At 36.7% G+C, this 19,174-nt stretch overlaps 1 protein-coding gene across 4 annotated transcripts in view; it reads left to right on the top strand.

Annotated features, from left to right (window-relative positions):
* Positions 1–19,174, top strand: part of PCSK5 (proprotein convertase subtilisin/kexin type 5) — a 225,742-nt gene that overhangs the window by 59,664 nt on the left and 146,904 nt on the right. For all 4 annotated transcript variants that reach the window (XM_063422828.1, XM_063422830.1, XM_063422831.1 and 1 more), the window contains exons 4-5: positions 11,778–11,921; positions 14,150–14,226. In XM_063422828.1, coding sequence (XP_063278898.1) covers positions 11,778–11,921; positions 14,150–14,226 — 221 coding nt within the window. The remainder of the gene's footprint in view (positions 1–11,777; positions 11,922–14,149; positions 14,227–19,174) is intronic.

Raw genomic sequence — 19,174 nt, forward strand, 5'->3', positions numbered from 1 at the left:
CAACAGGTTTGAGTGGTCTGCTGCCTCTCTAAAGACATGGTGAATAAATTCCTGCTCATTGTAGAACAGATTGATTAGACAACCTTTAAAATAATCTTGTTGACTTCTGACATTTTTGCTTAACATATTTAACTGAGATTAAATCCATAGTAATTAATGTTTCTGTATTTTTAGAGTAGAGTTATTAATTATATGCTTATATTAACCTAGCACCCAACTACATAAACTGAAGCTTCCTCTCAAACTATTTGAAGGTAGTTAAATAGCAGGAAAAAAACTTAGTTGTCCAATATCATACTTCTTACTGAGGCTTCAGTGGAGCTCTTGACATAGAGCTACATTAGTCTCACAGAAACCAGCATCAGGATCTGAACTCCTTTGGTTAATTCTCCGTTGGTTTGATTGAGCATTGTCTTGATGATTAAAAATCTTACACCTTTTGGTTGCATGTTTATCTTGGTGTGTACTTATCTTATTAGGCCATTCTTTATTAGAATAAATAAATATTCCCCCTTCTAAAATATAGTTGTGTTGGTTATTTGCATGCTGCAGACAAGTCATGTCTTTACCCCCTCATATAAAATAGGTTCCTTAAGCTTGTTAAGAATCACTGGAAATTGTGTTTACACCACTTATTTCAGACAAGAAACAGCAAGAAAACAAGCAGCAACTCAGTGTTCATTCTCCAGTAACATATTCTGTAAAACTTCAATACTAGGCACATGCATGTATCATTCCAGAAATAGCATCATTGCCATCATTAAGAAAAGTGTCTTAACCCACCTTTTGCTACCCCACTGCTTGTAAAGAGTAATATGTAGCTTCATCTTTTGGAAGCTGTAGGTGACTGTCTACCTTAGCTCTTAAATAATTTTAACTATTACTGGGTTTCTGTAGACTTGCGTTTTAAGCCTTGCACTCTTAATTCTATAGGCATAATTTTTGTGTGTGATTTTATATAAAACTGTATTACAAACACACTGCTTGAATAGGCTCACCTTCATAAGTGATCCAGATGACTGTCTCTGTTCTTGACTGTTCTTTCCATTGCACTAACTTTTCTGTCATCAGATTTGAAAGTGTGCTATATAGGAACATAGTTTCAACATTCCTGAACTCCAAGTAAACCGTGGAGCCCCTTAGGATCTGAGACTTAATAATTGCAATGCTAAGCAATGTTTCCCTAAACAAATTGTATGTTAAGGAATCATAATTGATTCAAAGTACAAACTGATATGCCAAATCTTCTGCTAGCTTCCTTATGAGTGGATATGTTATTATCCATACTTACAGATTCATACCATGTCTCTAATGGACCCAAAGATCTCACTACAATTTTTAAGGGAGCAAAAACATTTTTGTGGCATGGTTGTTTTCATGGTAGAACATGGGAAAATGAAGTTTAATGGAGATACATTATATTTCCCTAATAATCCCCTTTTTAACTCGAAAGAACCTTTCTAACTTTGTAACATATTTTTGCACATTCATTTAAAAATCATATTTGCAGTTAAACAGCAAACTCTTTGAAGGAGAAACAAAATAGAGGGAAAAGATGATGCATTTACCACTCAGATTTGAAAATAGAGTAAGCCGATATAAGAAAGCTAACTGACAGGAGTCATAGAAGATAATGATGGTAGGAATGACAAGGGAGAATGTTGAGTGTTATAGCAAGCACAAAGAGTATTTTGGAGCTGTAGTACCAGAAAGAGTGATGGACATGGGAATTGCCAACAATCATAAAATAAACTTGTACCTTTAGTTTACTTCTGATTGTATATATTTTTTCCTTCTAACGATGCTCTAATCATAGCTTTCTTTAGTTCTTTGAGTGTTCTCTCTGCAGACTTCCTGGATTTGCAAAGATACCTGCAAATTCTGAAACAGTTATCATGGATGGATATTATTTCAGTGCAAAGACTACCTTATGCACAGTATAAGCCAAGGAATGTGATTTTCCTCCATTTGTTGTTAGACAAATGACACTTGATGTGCATAAAAGGTGCATACACTGAGGTTGTATATTCTTTGTAGAGGAATACATTCCTATAGTATTAATTCAAAACTGTGTTCTCAGATTAGTTCCATTAGTTCCATATATTCAATTACTTTATTTGCAGCTGGGAGAAGTTCCTTCATAGCATGAAATCAATGGAATCTATGTGTCTTTAATGCTAAAGTCGGGATTTTGTTTAGCAGCAGCTCTCCAAGACCATTAAAGCTCAATAGACAACAGTCTGTGTCCAGTTCTTCATAAAATCAGTGTTTTCAAATACATTGGACTTCTCCAGAACCTTTCTCCAATATCTGTATTTTCTGAGATAGCTTGAATTCTGACACTCTGCTGAGATTTCCTGTAAGATCCTTTGCAATTTCGACAACATTTTTACATTCATTGTCTATTTTGCACAGTCTTTCTTGCACAGCTATGTCATGAATCTCTGAACTAAACTTCTTCAGCATTGCCAAGGAACTTCAAAATTTGATCGTCTGAGACAATAACAAGAGTAATTGTGTGATACTTCTTGATCTTATGCAAAACTTTTTAGTGTTCTTTGTTGGGATTTTGTTGATGTTTTTTAGTAATCTTTTCTTTTCCTTCTCAGGTTTCTTTCATTTATGCCAGGTGATCTCAACTGCAAAATATAACTGTCCATCCCCTCTAGTGGTTCAGCCTTTTCTTCCCAGGTTTCACCCATACTACATAGTGGACCTTGCATTCATCACCTAGCACACTCAAATGGTGAAAAGCCAATTGATGCCTACAGCACTTACTTCCCTGTAGGCAAGCTAAAATAACAGTCATTCATCTTAGTCTTCATCACTACTATTAATGAATTTTCACAGCATGCATTTCCAGTGTTAGATGAAACACTTTTATAAGACTGTCTACAGAGAGTATGAAGTGATTTCTGTACTTGTGTCTTGAGAGTAGTTTCATGATCCTAAAGTTTGTCATCTGGCAAGTTATAATCTCCTCTGATACACAAATAATGGACCATTGCTACAATAACCTGATGGCTTTTATGATTCTTAAGGAAAAGGCTGCTAGGTATCAAGTGGCATAGATGTTTATTCCTGGACTGAATGCTCTGTGAAACAGTTTCAGCCTGAGAAACACCACATGCATTCTCCATTACTGGTAATGGAATATGGGGTTCTCTTCATATTCTGACCTAAAAGTGCCCTGTATTTCCTGCCCGCTTTAGTTACTTGAGAAAGAGTAGGACATGTATCTTTGCTTCAGCCTACTGAGCATGTCCTGTTGTCTCACATCCCTCCCTCTCATTGTCCCTCTGTCCCTCCTTCATCTCCCCCCAGGACATCCAGCCATTAACACCAGTTGTCAGCAGGGTATTGCCTTATGGATCAGAGGAAACAGACCACAACATAAAATAGAAAAAAAGGACTGCAGCAGTGCAAGAGTCCTTAAAAATTGCATACAACCATTCAGAGTCAATATCTCTTAGTCTTTTTCCTTGTAAGTCCTCTTATTCCTACAAGTTCATACATTCTTTAAAAAATAAATCTCCTGGTCCATCCTATATCAGTTCCTTGCCCATCCCCAGCATCCCAAAATACTATATTCTTCTTAAACACCTCTCTTCCCTTTTCACTGTAAAATGAAAAAAGAGGGGAAAGAGAAGGAAGTGGATTTGTGTAACCCCCAGGCTCCTCCCACTCATCAATCAGTCTCTTGGAAGGTTAGTACTTAATTGAAGCCATCTGCTCAGAGCCTTCTTTCCATACAGTTATTTCAATTCTGTAACATATGTTTACTCAAAATCTCACCTTCCTCTTCCATGCTCCTTAACAAATGGATGTAGAAGTAATGGTCTGACTTGAAAACAGCATAAAAAGTAAATTATGAAGAGTCTGTCTTTAGTAGTGTGAAAGACTCTTTATGAACATATGAAAACTATTTTAAAACAATGTTTACCATCTCTCTCTTTAATTGTTTTCTTAGAAATCATGAAAATATCAGGTCTAGCTTGAGAGAGGGAGAAATTTGATCTTACTAGAGAACTGCAACTGCATGAACTGATGTATAACCCCCCATCTTTGAACTTGTAAAACTGCCATATTTTTCTTCCTTTTTTGTGATTTAGAAGAGGTCAAATAAAAAGAAGAAATTAGGCAAAGACCATATAAAATAGTAAAATGGAGACCACTTTCCCTCTGAGGAGAATTTGTCCTTTGTGAATACTGAATCCCTGGAACAGTGCACCACTGAGGCTGTTCTTATCACATATTCTGTCTAACTAGTAAAAGAAGTTCCATACTTTTTTTTTGTGCATGGGACTTTGGTCAAGGAAAAATGTATTAACTTTTGATCTTCTTCCTGGCCTTTCCATACTAAGTAGGCTATTTATATGATATTAATGGTATAAATAGTAGCAGCAGCAGTAAGTTACTGTATGGTGATCTTGAGAGAATATGGCCATATACAGACATACATTTCAATCCATGCTTCTTTCCTTCTGGCATTTTTTGGCAGTAACCACAGGAAGTTAGTGGTTTTTTCTCTCTCTTTGCCTAAAATGTTCTGCATGCTGTTCTTATATTTCTCCCAGTGCTTCCTAGGAGGAGTCCATACACTGACACATACCTTTCGGCACATGACTCAACACATGAGCAGTGATGACAAGATATACAAGATGCACCCGGGCTAATATGCCATTTATTATCATCGTTGTTGTTGCTGTAGTTGTTATTATTAATTAATATTTTTATAATATCGTAGTGAACAGTGGTTTTTAAAAGTTTTTAAATGAAAGTTTTCATATTTGCCTCACAGTGGAGGTGGCACAACATGTGCAATAATCATAAGGCATTTTTAGCTACTTTTCTTTCTTGGCCTTGAATGAATCTCTCTTGTTGCCACCACACAGGAAAGAAAGAGGACTAGAGGCAGATATCCTTTTGGAGACGCAGGTTATGACCCATGTGTCATGGAGGACTTATGACTGACACCATGAATGGTTTCAAGCACTTTATTATTCCCCAGTACAATCTTTTATACCCTTTTCACTTATGCATAACACCTGTGTTCCCTTTTATCCTTTTGTGATTGGTCAATACACATCAACATTCCATACTGCTTTTTCCTTCAGTACTCTTCACGTGTCTTACATAGCTGCACCCCATTAGGGATGGAGCTCAGCCCACCACACTCCCATTCTTAACTTCTCACAATCTATTCTCGCACATATGTACGTGAGGTGATGTTAGAAGCAGTTGCAGCTGGGAGAGAAACTTTGCTGTCTGAAGATCTAGAATCAGGAGAGCTTCCCATTTCTAAAAAGGGTGCACTGTCATCAACCTGTGTGAAATGGACATAAAGGGCTTCCCTACATTAATTCCTCTTTAAGCCATCACACAGTTTACAGAAAAAACACAAGTATTGATTTTAAAAAGTGCCAATGATGGAAAAGTGATGGACTTGTCTTGAACACAAATTTGACACGTTATGAATTATTCTACTTTTGTTAAGAATAGCAGTTTGATCACAGCCAAAAAATGACATTTATGAACTCCGTATTTTTCACTGCAAAAACCCATGTATGTAGGTTTGTAAGCTATTCTTTTCTCTCTATAGTCATCAGATACTCTTATGAACATAAGAAACTCTTTCATATTGATTTTCTGTTCTTCTTCATTGCTTAAAGAGGCAAAAAATGGATGTCTGTAGTTGTTTTATTGGCCTCTAAGTGTATTTTTTGTTAATGAATCAGTGAAGCTTAAGAACCAAATTAATCTCTAAAGTAAATTAACTAAACCCTCTGAAGCTGCACAAGCAGTAAATTGGAATTAAATATTTAATTTGATGTAGTCTTGAAATATTTCTCTTGATACAAGTACAGATTTTTAAAAAGTAGCAATTCAGCAAAGCATGACTCCAGAAGTCAGATAATACTTACTCAAATCTCATATTTGAGATTAATCAGATTCTGTATTATCTGCCTGCTCCTGCTAGATCTTAAAAATATAGTGTGCAGCAGCAATCAGAAATAATTTAAAAATGTAACTCAGAAGGAAGTACTTGTTGTATACAGTTAGCAAGTGCTGTTTATCATGCACTAAGTATCAGATTAGTGATAATGCCTGAGGGAAAAAAAAAGGATCCGCAAGTATTCCCCCTTCTACAAATTCTTCATTGATCAGCTTTTTTTTCTTGTGATTAAAAAAAGATAAATACTTTAAAAAAACCACATTATTTTAATATTTAACATTATTTAATGTTTAGAAAATGTAGCTTTCAAGTGCTTACTCTGGAGAAGCCAAAAAATCATTTCAATAGATCACATTCCCTTATGCCCATTTTAATAAGGACCCTAGCTTTCCAGCTCTCTTGATTATTACCTTGCTTGCTTCTTTAATTTCCCTTTAAAATTTGATCACCTGAAAAGCATAATAAAAAATACGTTATTTCTCCTGTTTTTGTGCAGGAAAAGAGAATAATTGGCAAGTGTTAGCTTAAAACACTGCACAAACCTGTACCTCAGAAAGCTGAATATAACATTAGGATGTCTCCTCTATTAAAATGTTTATGACCTTTGCTGCCTGTGCGTTTGCCTGGACCAAGCTAGGTGTGCCAAATGCCCTACATTACGTTCTCTCCACAGAAGAGGGAGATAGTCAATTCTTTAACTCCACAGAATGTCAGAATCAGCCCTGTGTCTGCCCTTTCTCTCTGCTTGTGTTGATCAAGGTCAAGCCATAGGTCCTTGACTGTCCTTCCCCTATGAGCAATCTTGTGCAACTTCTGTCCTCTCCATGCTTGCAGGTTAGTAGCTAACAAAACCCTCTGATGCAGAGAACGTGACTGTAGTACTTTTGTTTCTGTCTGTGCCAAAGACCATTTCACTACGACTCTATGGAAACCAGACTTTGTTGTTGTTGCTGCTGTCGTTCTTCTCAATACTCAGAGTCTATCTTTTCTAATCCCTGACTAGGGTCTAGTATTTCAGAACTTTCTTGTGATTAGAGGTATAGGTACTCCAGTACTAAATGAGATCCAGGATAAACTGACAATTGGTATTCAAAATTGTGTCATTCTGATTATCATGTTATGTTTCTCTATATCCCCATAGATAATGACTAGATCTTGCCAAAGAACTCCCTGTAACTCAAAAACTACAAGAAACCAGTGCAATGAAGTCATGAAGACTTACAGAAGGCACAATATGCCATTTCTGAGAAACGGCATGTCATAGAATTAAAAACTTCTGTTTCTATTCTATTTTTGTAGACCAACAGGCATTACTAGGCAACACAGAACAGAATTTTACAGCTGTTGTTCTTATAATTTGATTTTAATCTCTGTAATTCCAAAATATTTTGATCATTGATACGTTCTTGATTTTTCGGTTTAACCATTCAGTTTTGTTCCTGATCCCTAACCGGATATACCAGGACTCCAGCTACAAAAATTAGCGCAGCAGGCACATTAGGATAATGGTCATAAGGTAGTTTTTAGAGACATTTCACAAAATAACCATAAGAATCCATGCCCATGTCTCATAATGCCTGCAACATGGAAACTGCACAAAATCTTTCTAAAGTTATGTCTGTTTGTTAATTGTGTAGAAGACAGGCTTCCAAAATGTCTGTCCAAACATATCAAAGATGTATCTAGAATAAGATGTATTTTGTCTTCTTATGCTCCTAAGTGTTGAATTTCAAGTATGGGAAAAGTTCAATATTTGAAATTTTTCATACAATAGCCCTCCTTCTTCTATGTGTAATTCAGAAGTTTTTCCACCTTGTACATGGTTTATATTAAATACCATTGGTTGTATCATTAACATTTTCAAGTTAAACAGTGCAAAGAAAAACTTCATGCTTTGAATGCTCTTTTAAAATCTCAGTAAAATTACTCTAAATAACTAGGCAAGAGTTTGTTTATTCCTTTTGATGGTATTCTCCAGGCTGTGGTTGAAAGCAATATATGTGAAGTAGTGCTGATTTAATGCAGTTGTCTAGTCATAGTACCAATGCAGGAAATTTCTGAATTACATTATCTGTTTCGAGAGGCAGAAAATGAGTAGAATAGTCCATTTTATACTGTTTCCTTTAAAATTCAGAAAAAACAGTTCAAAGATTGACAGATCTAATAACAGCTCCCAACCACTGTATTTGTACAAGATCATGCCAAAAGTTTTTATTCTAATAAAATTCTAATTCAAATAAAATTTCAAACAAGAAAGAATATGTAAAATAGATTGAAAATGAACCATAAAAATCAGTATTTGCTCATTGATACAAAAATCAGTCAGTCTGGATCACCTAACTTCTATTATCATGACAGGTATTTAATAGTTTTTTATTTGGGTAACACTATAAATTGAAAAAGTTCTTCCAAATTAATTAAAACCAGCCCTCTGCTAACAATCTGACAATGTAATTTGGATTGGTGGTAGAGAAGAAGCAGATGGTTAAAGAAAAAAATTATAGAATGGAACCCAGGAAATTTCCTTGCAGGAAATGTTTTTTGAAGGAAATAGGAATTTTAACCTATTCCAGCAGCTAGGCACCACATAGTTGCTTACTCACTCCTCTAACAGTGGGATCAGGGAGAGAATCAGAAGGGTAAAAGCAAGAAAATGTATGCATTGAGATAAAAACAATTTAGTTGAGAAAACTAAAGCTGCACACACTAGCAAAACAAAGCAGGCATTCATTCACCATTTCCCAAGTGTTCAACCATCTCCAGGAAGCAGGGTTCCATTGGGTAAAAATTACTTGGGAAGACAAATCCCTTGGAACATTTTGCCCTTCCTTCTCCCCCTCCCCAGCTCTAAGTACTGAGCATGGCATCCTATGATCTGGTCAGTTAAGGTCACCTGTGTCCCAGCTGTGTCCCCTCCCTCTTGTTGTCCACTCCCAGCCTCCTCACTGAGGGAGTGATGTGAAGAGGAAAAAAAAGCTTTGGTTCTGGCAAGCACTTCTAAGCAATAATGAAAACATCCTTGTTTTATCCAAACTGTGTTCATCACAAATCCTAAACAGCCCCATACTAGACGCTCTGAAGAGAATTAACTCTGTCCCAGCCAAAAGCAGTCCAAGGGGACAGGAAAGAGAGCAAGTGAAGCAAAGTAACTGCTGGAATATTAGATGATGTATGTGGAGTGACATATCTATACCATATACCATAAAAGATAGTACTTGAAGAGTAATTGCAGTCCAATAATTAAAGTGTTCTTGATCAAAGACAGATCAGACTGCTTCAAGAGGAAAATGTCCATTCTGATTTACCTGGAGAAAATCAGACACAAATATGAGGGAACGTCTGATTTGTGATTACAATACAGAAATCTTAGATCAGATGTTGAATTAAACAAAACTGGGGTTTCAGTGGTAAAAGACAGTGCTGGAACAGAAAAATAAGGCTAGAAATAGGGCAGAGCTTAAATAATGCATAAATGAGTAATTGAATAGAAGAAAAAAGAGTAGGGAACCGAGATGTTCTACTAAATAGGACATGAGAAGTTTTTTTTTCTTGTAATGGTAATAACTGAACCCTTCATCTGCTGTTGAACTACTCCTATTTGGATGCTTCCTTGCTGCTTTTAGATTTTGTATCCATATGGTAACTTATGCTGTGTAATAAAGTTACAAGTGGAACAAGCAGTTCCACTGCTTTACACTTGCATAATCAATATGACCTCATGTCTCTTGAGAGAATCATCAGAGCATACAGTAAGGCAAGAGATGTCTTTCATGGTTGCCTCCACACATGTAGCAAAGGCCCCTTCAGTTACTACCACAGAAACAAATATTCAAGTAAGGCAAGTGAGGGCAATGGACTCATTAAGGGAAATACTGGTGACCTTCTGGCAGAGATCCAAAGAGCTTGCAAAGGAATGGGGATTAAAATACCCATATGCTTACTCAGCCTGTGTGGTTTGTCTGTCATGAAAGCAAAATAACTAGCTCATCCCCCAGGAGGAGAGGACAAGACATTAAGCAAAGCAGCCGAGGGTCATTTGGCATTTCAGAAATGGGGTAAAGGCACAGTGTAATGGTCCAGTAAATCTGACCAGAGGCCAGAGCCAGGAATCCTGATTGCTTGTTGTAGCTCACTCTTGGGCTTACCCTGTAGCTAAAGGATGGTGGTTCCCCTTCCCTGTCTCTTTGTCTTCCCATCAGAAAATGTGAAGGTTGATATTAAAAACTTTTGCAGGTATTTTCTAGTACTTAGTTTAGTAACATTTAAAAAATACAAATGTACCTAGAAACATTAAATTTTTTTAACCATCTTGTTTGTACATTAGAAGTTCTCATGTGTACAACCATTACATTCAGACAGCAAGTTTGTACTGTAATTAATTTCATAAAGCCAGTAGCAGGAGCATTTCTAAGCAATACAGAGAACAAAAGCTACACATTCCTTGGAACTGGTCCCTGAAGTCCTTTGTGTGGGGATGGATAGCCAGAGAGAGACAGATATTTGTGGGCAAAATAGAAAAACCCTGAGAGAGACTTTATGTATGTATAATAATACAAGCTTGTCCTTGTAATAACAAATGAACGCTCTTAAATCCTCTGTTTTGAGTGGTAAACTGGAGAAAAAGGAGGAGGAGGAAAATGATAATTTAATAGAATTCAGTTTGCATATAGGATTGCTAGTGGTTCTTCAGTGTGCTGACTGGAGGAGGCTAAGTCAAGGTGGAGTGCAGCACTACAAATCTATTTACTCCTTACAAATTGTAGAGTGACAAGACATGAAGCTGAAGTGGGTTTATGAGGTGGTGGAACAGGAATTGAGATGGAGTATGCCCTACAGCCACTGTTATGATACTCATTTCTTCTTTGATATCTTTTTTCTTCCTCCCACCCTTTGCTTTTATCCTTTCCTGTATCCCCTCTTTTTACTGTTTTTGTCTGTTGCTCTGTCTGAGCCTGGCAGAGCTGCAGGAAAGCAGTACTGATGAGAGAGGCTCATTGAACTAATTTCATAGAGGAGGGCTGTGCATGTGGATTAGAGAGTGGATAATGGGGCATTACAAATACCTGAGGGTCATGTCTCATTGCCATGGCAAGTCAGATTTCTTCACACAAACTGGGTGCACTTGTGTCTAGGAAGAGGCTTTCAGCTTTAATGTACGCTAAACTTTCTTTCTCCATCATATTGGACTTGGTTGCTCTGAAAGCTGTACCCCAGGCTGCTGTCAATCAACACTATCTACAATTCATCCAATTCCCTAAGATGCAGGTTTTTCAGGATGGTGTTTGCATTACAGGTTCTTAACTACAGCTCATCTCCTGCTGATACTGCACAAAACCTGCCAAAAGCCTTCTTTTGTAGATAGAAATGAATCTTGATTAGTTTCCAAACATTCTGTCAAGAATTTCTACACAGCATGTAACCTCTAAAAAGAAAGGTGGTTTGTTGTTTTTTTGGTATTTTTTTCCATGGCCATATCAGTACAGGCATTTGTCTACTTTTATCCACATATGGTTTGGTTTTTTGAAAAAAAGAAATCAAATATTTCAAATTCAGTACAGCCAAATACTTCCCTTTTTTATTGCTTAGCATGAGGAATAATCAGAAAGAAATAAGCAGGACTAGCAGTTTTTTATACAATTTGCATTTCTTTTTACATTGTTTTCTGTCTAAATAAAGGTGTTGATGTTGTATAGTTCCTATTCAAATCAATACATTCATGTGCTATTTTGAATAGTAGTGTTAATATAAGTAGGATAGTATCTCAATCCCTCACTGTTCAGTAATCTCCAATATGTATCTTTATCTCCTCTTCTCTCCCCAGCACTGCAGTGACAACACCCACCATTGCCAATCAGATATGAATATAGTAGGTGCTTGGAAGAGAGGTTACACTGGAAAGAATGTTGTGGTCACCATCCTAGATGACGGCATTGAAAGAAACCACCCAGACTTGATGCAGAATTATGTGAGTGTTCATAAGAATCCAGATTTCCTGCTTTGTTATTACTCAAAAATAATTTGCTGATTCTAGAAAGATGGAGAAGGAGAGGAGGGAAGCCTCAAATGTTAATACCATGGGAGGAAGAGGGACAGTTTTTGATAATATGTATTTAGTTGTTTTAGTTAAGACTGTGTTTCATCTGAACATATTTCGTATCTGGATGCAGATTATTAGATTAATATAGTTAAATCTGGATTTTGTAGCTGAGTCCTGAATTTCTGAAAGACTGGAACCAATTACTGGATATTTTTTGTTTCTTCTGCAATTTTTTTACTGAATATCTTCATACTTTCAGAACTTAGAAATGGAATACACTGCTTTTTGTTTAACACGTGCAGCTGAATTCCATATTTGGCCAATACATTTAGTCAGTGAGAGAGTAGCTTTTCTCGAAGACAGTAATTTTACAGTAATCCTTCCATGCATTCATTTTTAAAGCTATTTATCATACTGTTAGAAACAGTATGAAAAGTATATGACCTTTCATGATTCACCCAGTTAAAAAGAAATGTAGAATATTCTGTTGTAAAATACTCTTTTTAGTAAATCTCTTTCACCTCTGCTGAGTCCCCTCACAACTTGTGACAGAGCTACATCCGTTTATTTTCTGTGTTCTGTGTCTCACATTGTCTCGGAAGGTTTATGTTTGCTTGTGGTTCACCACATTTAGATGACTGATCTAATCTGTCTTGGAGGCTAATAACATAAGAAGAATCTTCTCTAGTGGGTTGGTTCCTGTGTTGGTGTTAGAGTTTGAAGCTGTCCAGAGCATCAGGACCACATTTTGCTGGAGCGATTTCTCCTATTTTTTGGAAGTAGGCATTAGCTGAAGGCATGTTAATGTGAGGACCTTAGAATTTATCTGAAATAAAATGTGCAAGGTGTACTTCTACTTCTAGAGTAATAAAAGAAGCAAATATATTTGGATTGAGCTAGACTGGTGAAGATGATCAGTGCAAGGCATGCACGTACCTTCTTTCCCATTACAAATGTAGATCTTGTTAAAGAGCCCAAAACACAGGCTTTTTGCCAGCAAACTTATCTTCTTCATAGAGCATTAAGAGGTCGTGGCAAAACCATCTTTAACAACACATTAAAAACTACAATGGTGTCCACAGTTTAAAGCCACTTAATTTAAATTAGCCATTTTACATATGCTACATGTGGAACTCAGCTTGGAGGATGTGAAAACACGAGTAGGGGGCCAATTGCTCAATTTGTCAATGTATGTTTGATTCTAGCACATGACACATCTTTCATTTTAATATCTTAAGTTATTTAAATAAAGCAGATATAATTTTACCTCCTCAATGAATGGCCCATATTGTATCATGTCACCTCATTCCAGTACTATCCTACCACTGAATTTAAAGCAGCTATTTATATCCTTTCCACTCCTCTCTCCCTTTCCTCACGCCAACAAGGAATTCCCCAAATTCACAAGCAATATACATTGCTTGTTTGATCACAAATGCCTTCTATATCTCAGATTATAGGTGAAGGGGCTACATATAGGAATATTTGCGGTGTAACTGGTTTTGAACAAACAAGAGTTTAAAAATTACTGCTTGCCGTGTCAACCACCACATGCTACTGCATCAATTAATGAGAGCCATACAAAACAGCAGCTGTTCACTCTATGAACTATTTTCAGCTGTAAGAACCATGATAACTATGGAACAAAAGGTCAGATATCTTGCAGATATTTGAAACAGTTATACTCCCAAGGAAATGGGGAAGCAGTTTGTGTTGCTTTCCAAGATGTAATTTTATAACAATATTCTTAAGAAAAAAATATTATTCTTATTTCTTGAAACATTGGCTGAAATTTCAGTTATAGTCATGCAGATAATTTTCTGAATCTTAAAACATTCAGCAAAATCTTAGTTTTGAGAATGAACTCTCTTAACTTCTGAAAGATTCTTGTGGTTAAATGAAACACTGTTTTCTATTTCCTCCCTAATGCTGGACCTATACTTTTTCAGAGCATTTTTAATCTTTCTCAGTTTTCCAAAATTAAAATAAAATATATAAGTCCCATATATAATGCTTTCCTAAAAGAAAGTCGCCATAAAATCACAGGAATTAGTTAGCCTAATTACTTATTTGTAGTAACCTGCTAACAGATGTATAGGCCATGAGTTGATGGCTAATTAATTAGCAACTGGTTTTCTTTCTTTTGTTGGATACAGGATTCGCAGGCCAGTTTTGATGTAAATGGAAATGATTTTGACCCTATGCCTCGATATGATGCCAGCAACGAGAACAAGTAAGACACTATGACACCCTTGACATTTTCAATCTGAGCCACCAGGTAGAAAGTACCAATTCATCTGTGAAACTCCATAAAACTTGATTCCTCATAAAACAGAATAATCTGCATTAAAATCTTTGTGAAATACATATATTTGTCTTTTCCATGCACACATATGACTCTTTGAAAGCATTTGAAACTTATCTGAAAACACATAAAAATTAGTCTGAGTATTCTGGACATGTGAAATGAACCAATTTCAATCACTTTGGGAGGCCGAATATATGGGATGACTGACTTTTCCTAAATATAATTTAATTGAATTATTAGGGGGTTATTATGTGTTACAACAGTTCTAGTTTCTGACTCTCTTGAACTTTGTAGAATTTTTTTATTGAAATAGGCAAAGTTAATGGAGGTTGTTGTCTTTTCCCCTCTAACAAAGTCTTTTAAAGTGATGGAGTTTTTTCATTTGGCGTTTGATAGAAACACAGAAGTGGGAATTCTAGCAGGTTTATATCTGTGTCACATGACTAGTTGGACATATCTCAATGAATGACATATTTCCCCTTCAAAGTTCTGCTTTCTGATATTTCTCATTCAAACTCTGCTCTTTGGATGTGCTCTGGTTAAGGCTTGGAGAAAATCAGGGAGGACACCTCACCTCGGGGAGTGGGCCACCTTTCTGTTCAGTGGATATTTGAGGACAGTTACTGGTTGGTAACATTTTCTTAGCTAGGTATTTGGCAGAAATTCTACTTTCTGTAGAATTGCATCATTTGAAGGAAGGAAAATCCTACTTGTCAATATGTTACCATATTTTGTTTTCTTGAGGTTTGGGTTGTTTATTTGTTTGTTTTTTTAATTGTGAAAAGCATTTAATAGTTTCTGCCAGCAGAAAAGAAACTACAGAAGTCCTTTACACAACTAAAATGCTTTGGGAGTTGTGCTGTTCCTTTCCTACGAACAAATTCTGTCCAGAAGAATGCAGCTGGTGAAAGCTGGGAGTCAGCTGCAAAACTTAACATTGATTTAACTGCAGAAACAAGCTAGAGCAACCTTGAATCACACTTTGATGGGAGAATCCTCTCCTGGTCAAAACCTTCTTCCTAAAGGTAGGGAAGGCTGTTACATCATAATAGGGCAGGTTGAAGAACAGGGCTTCATTACTTGTCCTCTGCAAATACTCTTCAGCTGAGCTGTGGGTTTGCATCACGGCACATCGTTCTGTTCTACTGTCCACTACATACCTATCCCTACAACACACTTCAGGGACACATCCTGGCTCATATGCATGAAGATGTTCCTCTTCTTGGACTTCTTGGACTTGGGGCATAACAAGGGTGCACTTGGAGACTTCCAAATTTCAGTGCACTTTCAAGAAATTCTGGGTTCAGCAAGAAGCCACATATCTTCACCCATGAACTCGAATCTTTTTCTTTGGCTGAGTACTGAAGTCAGTTTCTTACAAAGCATGTCCAGTAAATGGAGTCTGCTTTCTGTTTTATTAGTAGTTAAAGTTTTATACAGGATATAAATTTGGACTGGTTCTTTTATCACCTAGAGCCTAGGGGATTTTAGTTTTCATACCCTGCCTCCCCCTTAAGTACTTCCACTGCCCAGCCTCCAAGATTCTGCAGTAAAATATGGTGATAGTAAGGCAAAAGCTGTACTGCACTGAGTTTTGTCAGTATTACCAAGAGGTACAATGTCAGTGTAGAGTCAGCTTTTGGACACGAAGGATACATGAAGCATATTTTTAGTGTAAGATTACTTGGCAGCCTAACCTCTACTTAGAGCTTAGAGGCTCAATGTTTTCAATTAGCAGGTACCCAAAGTGTGATAATCAGCAGCTAATCACCTTCAGTTTTTGCAGCTCTTGTCCTTTTTTTCTTGTTGCCCCTACACCAAACAAGAATTAAACCACTACACAGGTACTGAAAAGCACTGCTAATAGCCTGTCCATATTTTTTGTATCTAAAATACCTTCAGAAATTGGGGCAGGAATTCAGATTGTCCAGCATACATGGCCATTTGGCACTACATTCTCAAGCTGTGTCAGGAAGTCGAGCTAAACATAGGCAGGGAACATTCTGAAAGCCACACATTACAAAAACTTCATAATGCAGATAGTTTGGTTGATTCCAGCTTTCTGCAGTAGCAGCTGGACGGACAAAATTGCATAATAGTAATTTGTGTTTTTCAGTGAAAGTGGGACGTACAAATACGCTGTCATTTTCAAGATGATCTAGTTTATTTTGCTTCATTTTATAATCCAACCTTAAGGGATGGAATGATAAAGAGCAAAAGGAATTGCTATAAAAATAAACAGGTGTCTGGGCAGCTCTGCATGCAGCTGTGAAACATCAGAGTATTGGATTTGTGTGCTAGCTTTTCACTTTTAATTAGAGTGAAGACTTTCTGTTGCTGAGGCTTATTGGTGAGCAAAAAGGAGCAAGAAAAAAATTAACTGTAGAGTACTTTAGTAAAGAGTGGCACTTTACAAAATTATATTTTGGAAGTTTTATGTTAAATCTTCTATTAGCTAAGGAGAACAGGGGGGTGGGAAGAAATACTAGACTAATCTTTCAAGGCTTGTAGTCAAAATGGGTGGGATGATAGTTTCTTTAACTACTATGGTATGTAGGCGTACTGCCAAAAGTTTGCTTTGGTTTCTATAAACTGCCAGCAAATTGTGAAGCTTTTAAACGGTACAGACTTATACTACAGTTTCCTTTTGCTCAGAGGCAGTCAGCTGTGGATGAAGTAATTTCTGCTATGCAAGGCATCTTGTTTTGGTTTACTGCCTTAGTGTTTTTCTGTTATTCTGCTGCTATTTGTTAATATCTATGTTTATAAAACATTATCAGTCATAGGTCCATAACAGAATGCACATGTGATCACTGAAATGGTACTGTGCTAATTGTACAGACTCAGGAATAAAACAGAAATGTTCACAGTGGTTTTTGATTTTGACCAAAACAAAAAGTACTTCTTCTGTTTCGTAAGAAATTTCTTATGGATGATTTCTCAAAGCTTAGGTTTTACTATGGTGACAAGTAATTTTATAAAACAGAAGGACTTCTAAAAAAACTCCTTTAAATAATACCAGTTGACTTTAATGTAATTCTTATTAAACTTACATAAGAAAAAGTAAAAGTGAGCTGTTATTTCTGTTTTGGAGATACTGAGTCACTCTTTGGATGAGTCTTCAACATTTTTCAATGATACATTCCACTGCATAAATAATTTATTTCAATAATCTCTAAATTGCTTTTTAATGAGTGTAAGATTTTTGAGAGACGACAATTCTTGACATTCAAAAGTTATTAGAAACAGAATCTCTTGCATCTAAACTTAGCAATATGCGGAGAATTTAACACCATTTCACACAAAAAAAATCAGTGAGTTGGTGAGTTTCAGTCCTGTTTGATCCAACACACTAGCACTGTTTTACAGTGGCATCCGTTCTGATTGATTATTACTTTTCTTTGCCAGTCACATTAATGCAGATGCCCAATAAAACGCCAAAGTCAAATTTTCTTCACAGAGTGACCAACTGCTAGTTTATACTCTCTGCTTCTGGTAAAGGCCTGTAGTACATCCAGAGTCATTTAATCATATTGGATACAAGATACTTGACAGGTGGATGAACTCCTGTTTCCTCCTGGGTAGTCAGTAGAAGAAAATTGAAAACCTTTATTGCCTGCTGTGACACTGTTCAGCGCACATACCTAAAGAACTGAGCCCAGCAAATGCAGAGAGCCTGAAGTCTCTCATTGGTGGCTTGAAATTCATCTCAAAAAGTTCCCACAGCAGCAGTGTGACAGAAAGGAATGCTGACAACTGGTAGTATTTTTCTATGCAGTTTGAATGCTGGTATGCATCTGTTGCTGTTGATTTTGAAGTTGCAAGTTGCCGTATTGTTTGCTGCAGACAAAACAGAAGGGAAGATTAACCATACAGAGAAGCACTGCTGCACCATCCTGTGCTTTCAGTTGAAGTAAGGTATCAGCTCTTGGGTAAAAGCTTTTTTTTTCAGAGGGAATCTTGATCTTGTTTGCTCTTCTTCTGTACCCCAACTTTTCTACATGACATTCTCCAATCTGTGGAGGCTTTAAAAACAAAGCATGAAGTGATATTGTCAACTGGCAGAGCATGGTCTATTTGGTGCCAGAAAAACACCCCCAACAGCACAGAAATACTCTTTTAAGAGGGAGGTAATTTAGACTAGAGAATTCACTTAAAATGGATATGTGTTTCAGATCAATAGAATTAAATGCTTACACCAAATGTAGTGTTGTTGATTCCAGGTACCAATGACAAAATGTCAGGTGTCTAGTGTATCTCCATATCACTGCAAATTTCATAGACTTCAGTTAGAATTCTTAGGAAACTGCAAATTTTGGATTGTTTGCTCTAACTGATGACATGTTCATTTGTGAAAACCAGGATCTGAACCAAGTAGTCAGAAGTCATTGGTATAGAAGCTGCAGTCAGTGACTGCAATTCTGATTTATTCTGTTATGGTTGCATTCTGATTCTAAACTCATTGCTTTTATGGCAATATCTTACTGTGCTGCAATTTTAGCAGATATTAGTAATGAAGTAAGTTCAGTCTGTTTCAGCTTACAGACTGAGATGCCACTTTTTACAAGGAGCACTTTTAGTGATTCATCAGCTAATCTCCAAATTACAATCTAGTGACCTGTCATGGTTTAGAAATGGTATTCCCCAGTTTACTATTCCCACTAAAGACCTTGTGTTGCTCCTTTCACTTCTTCCTGCTCCTGTACAGTGGGGCTGGAGACGACAACTGGAGACACAGAAGGTGAAGATCATTGGCTGAGATAAGACCAGTTTACTGGGAACAGCAATGAAATAAGAAGACCAAGAGCAATAACAGAGTGTGCAAGATAGGTGAACAATCCACAGGCAACTGCTCACCACAGAACCCAACACC

Source organism: Prinia subflava, chromosome Z (assembly GCF_021018805.1).
Source record: "Prinia subflava isolate CZ2003 ecotype Zambia chromosome Z, Cam_Psub_1.2, whole genome shotgun sequence".
NCBI classification, from domain to species: Eukaryota; Metazoa; Chordata; class Aves; order Passeriformes; family Cisticolidae; genus Prinia; species Prinia subflava.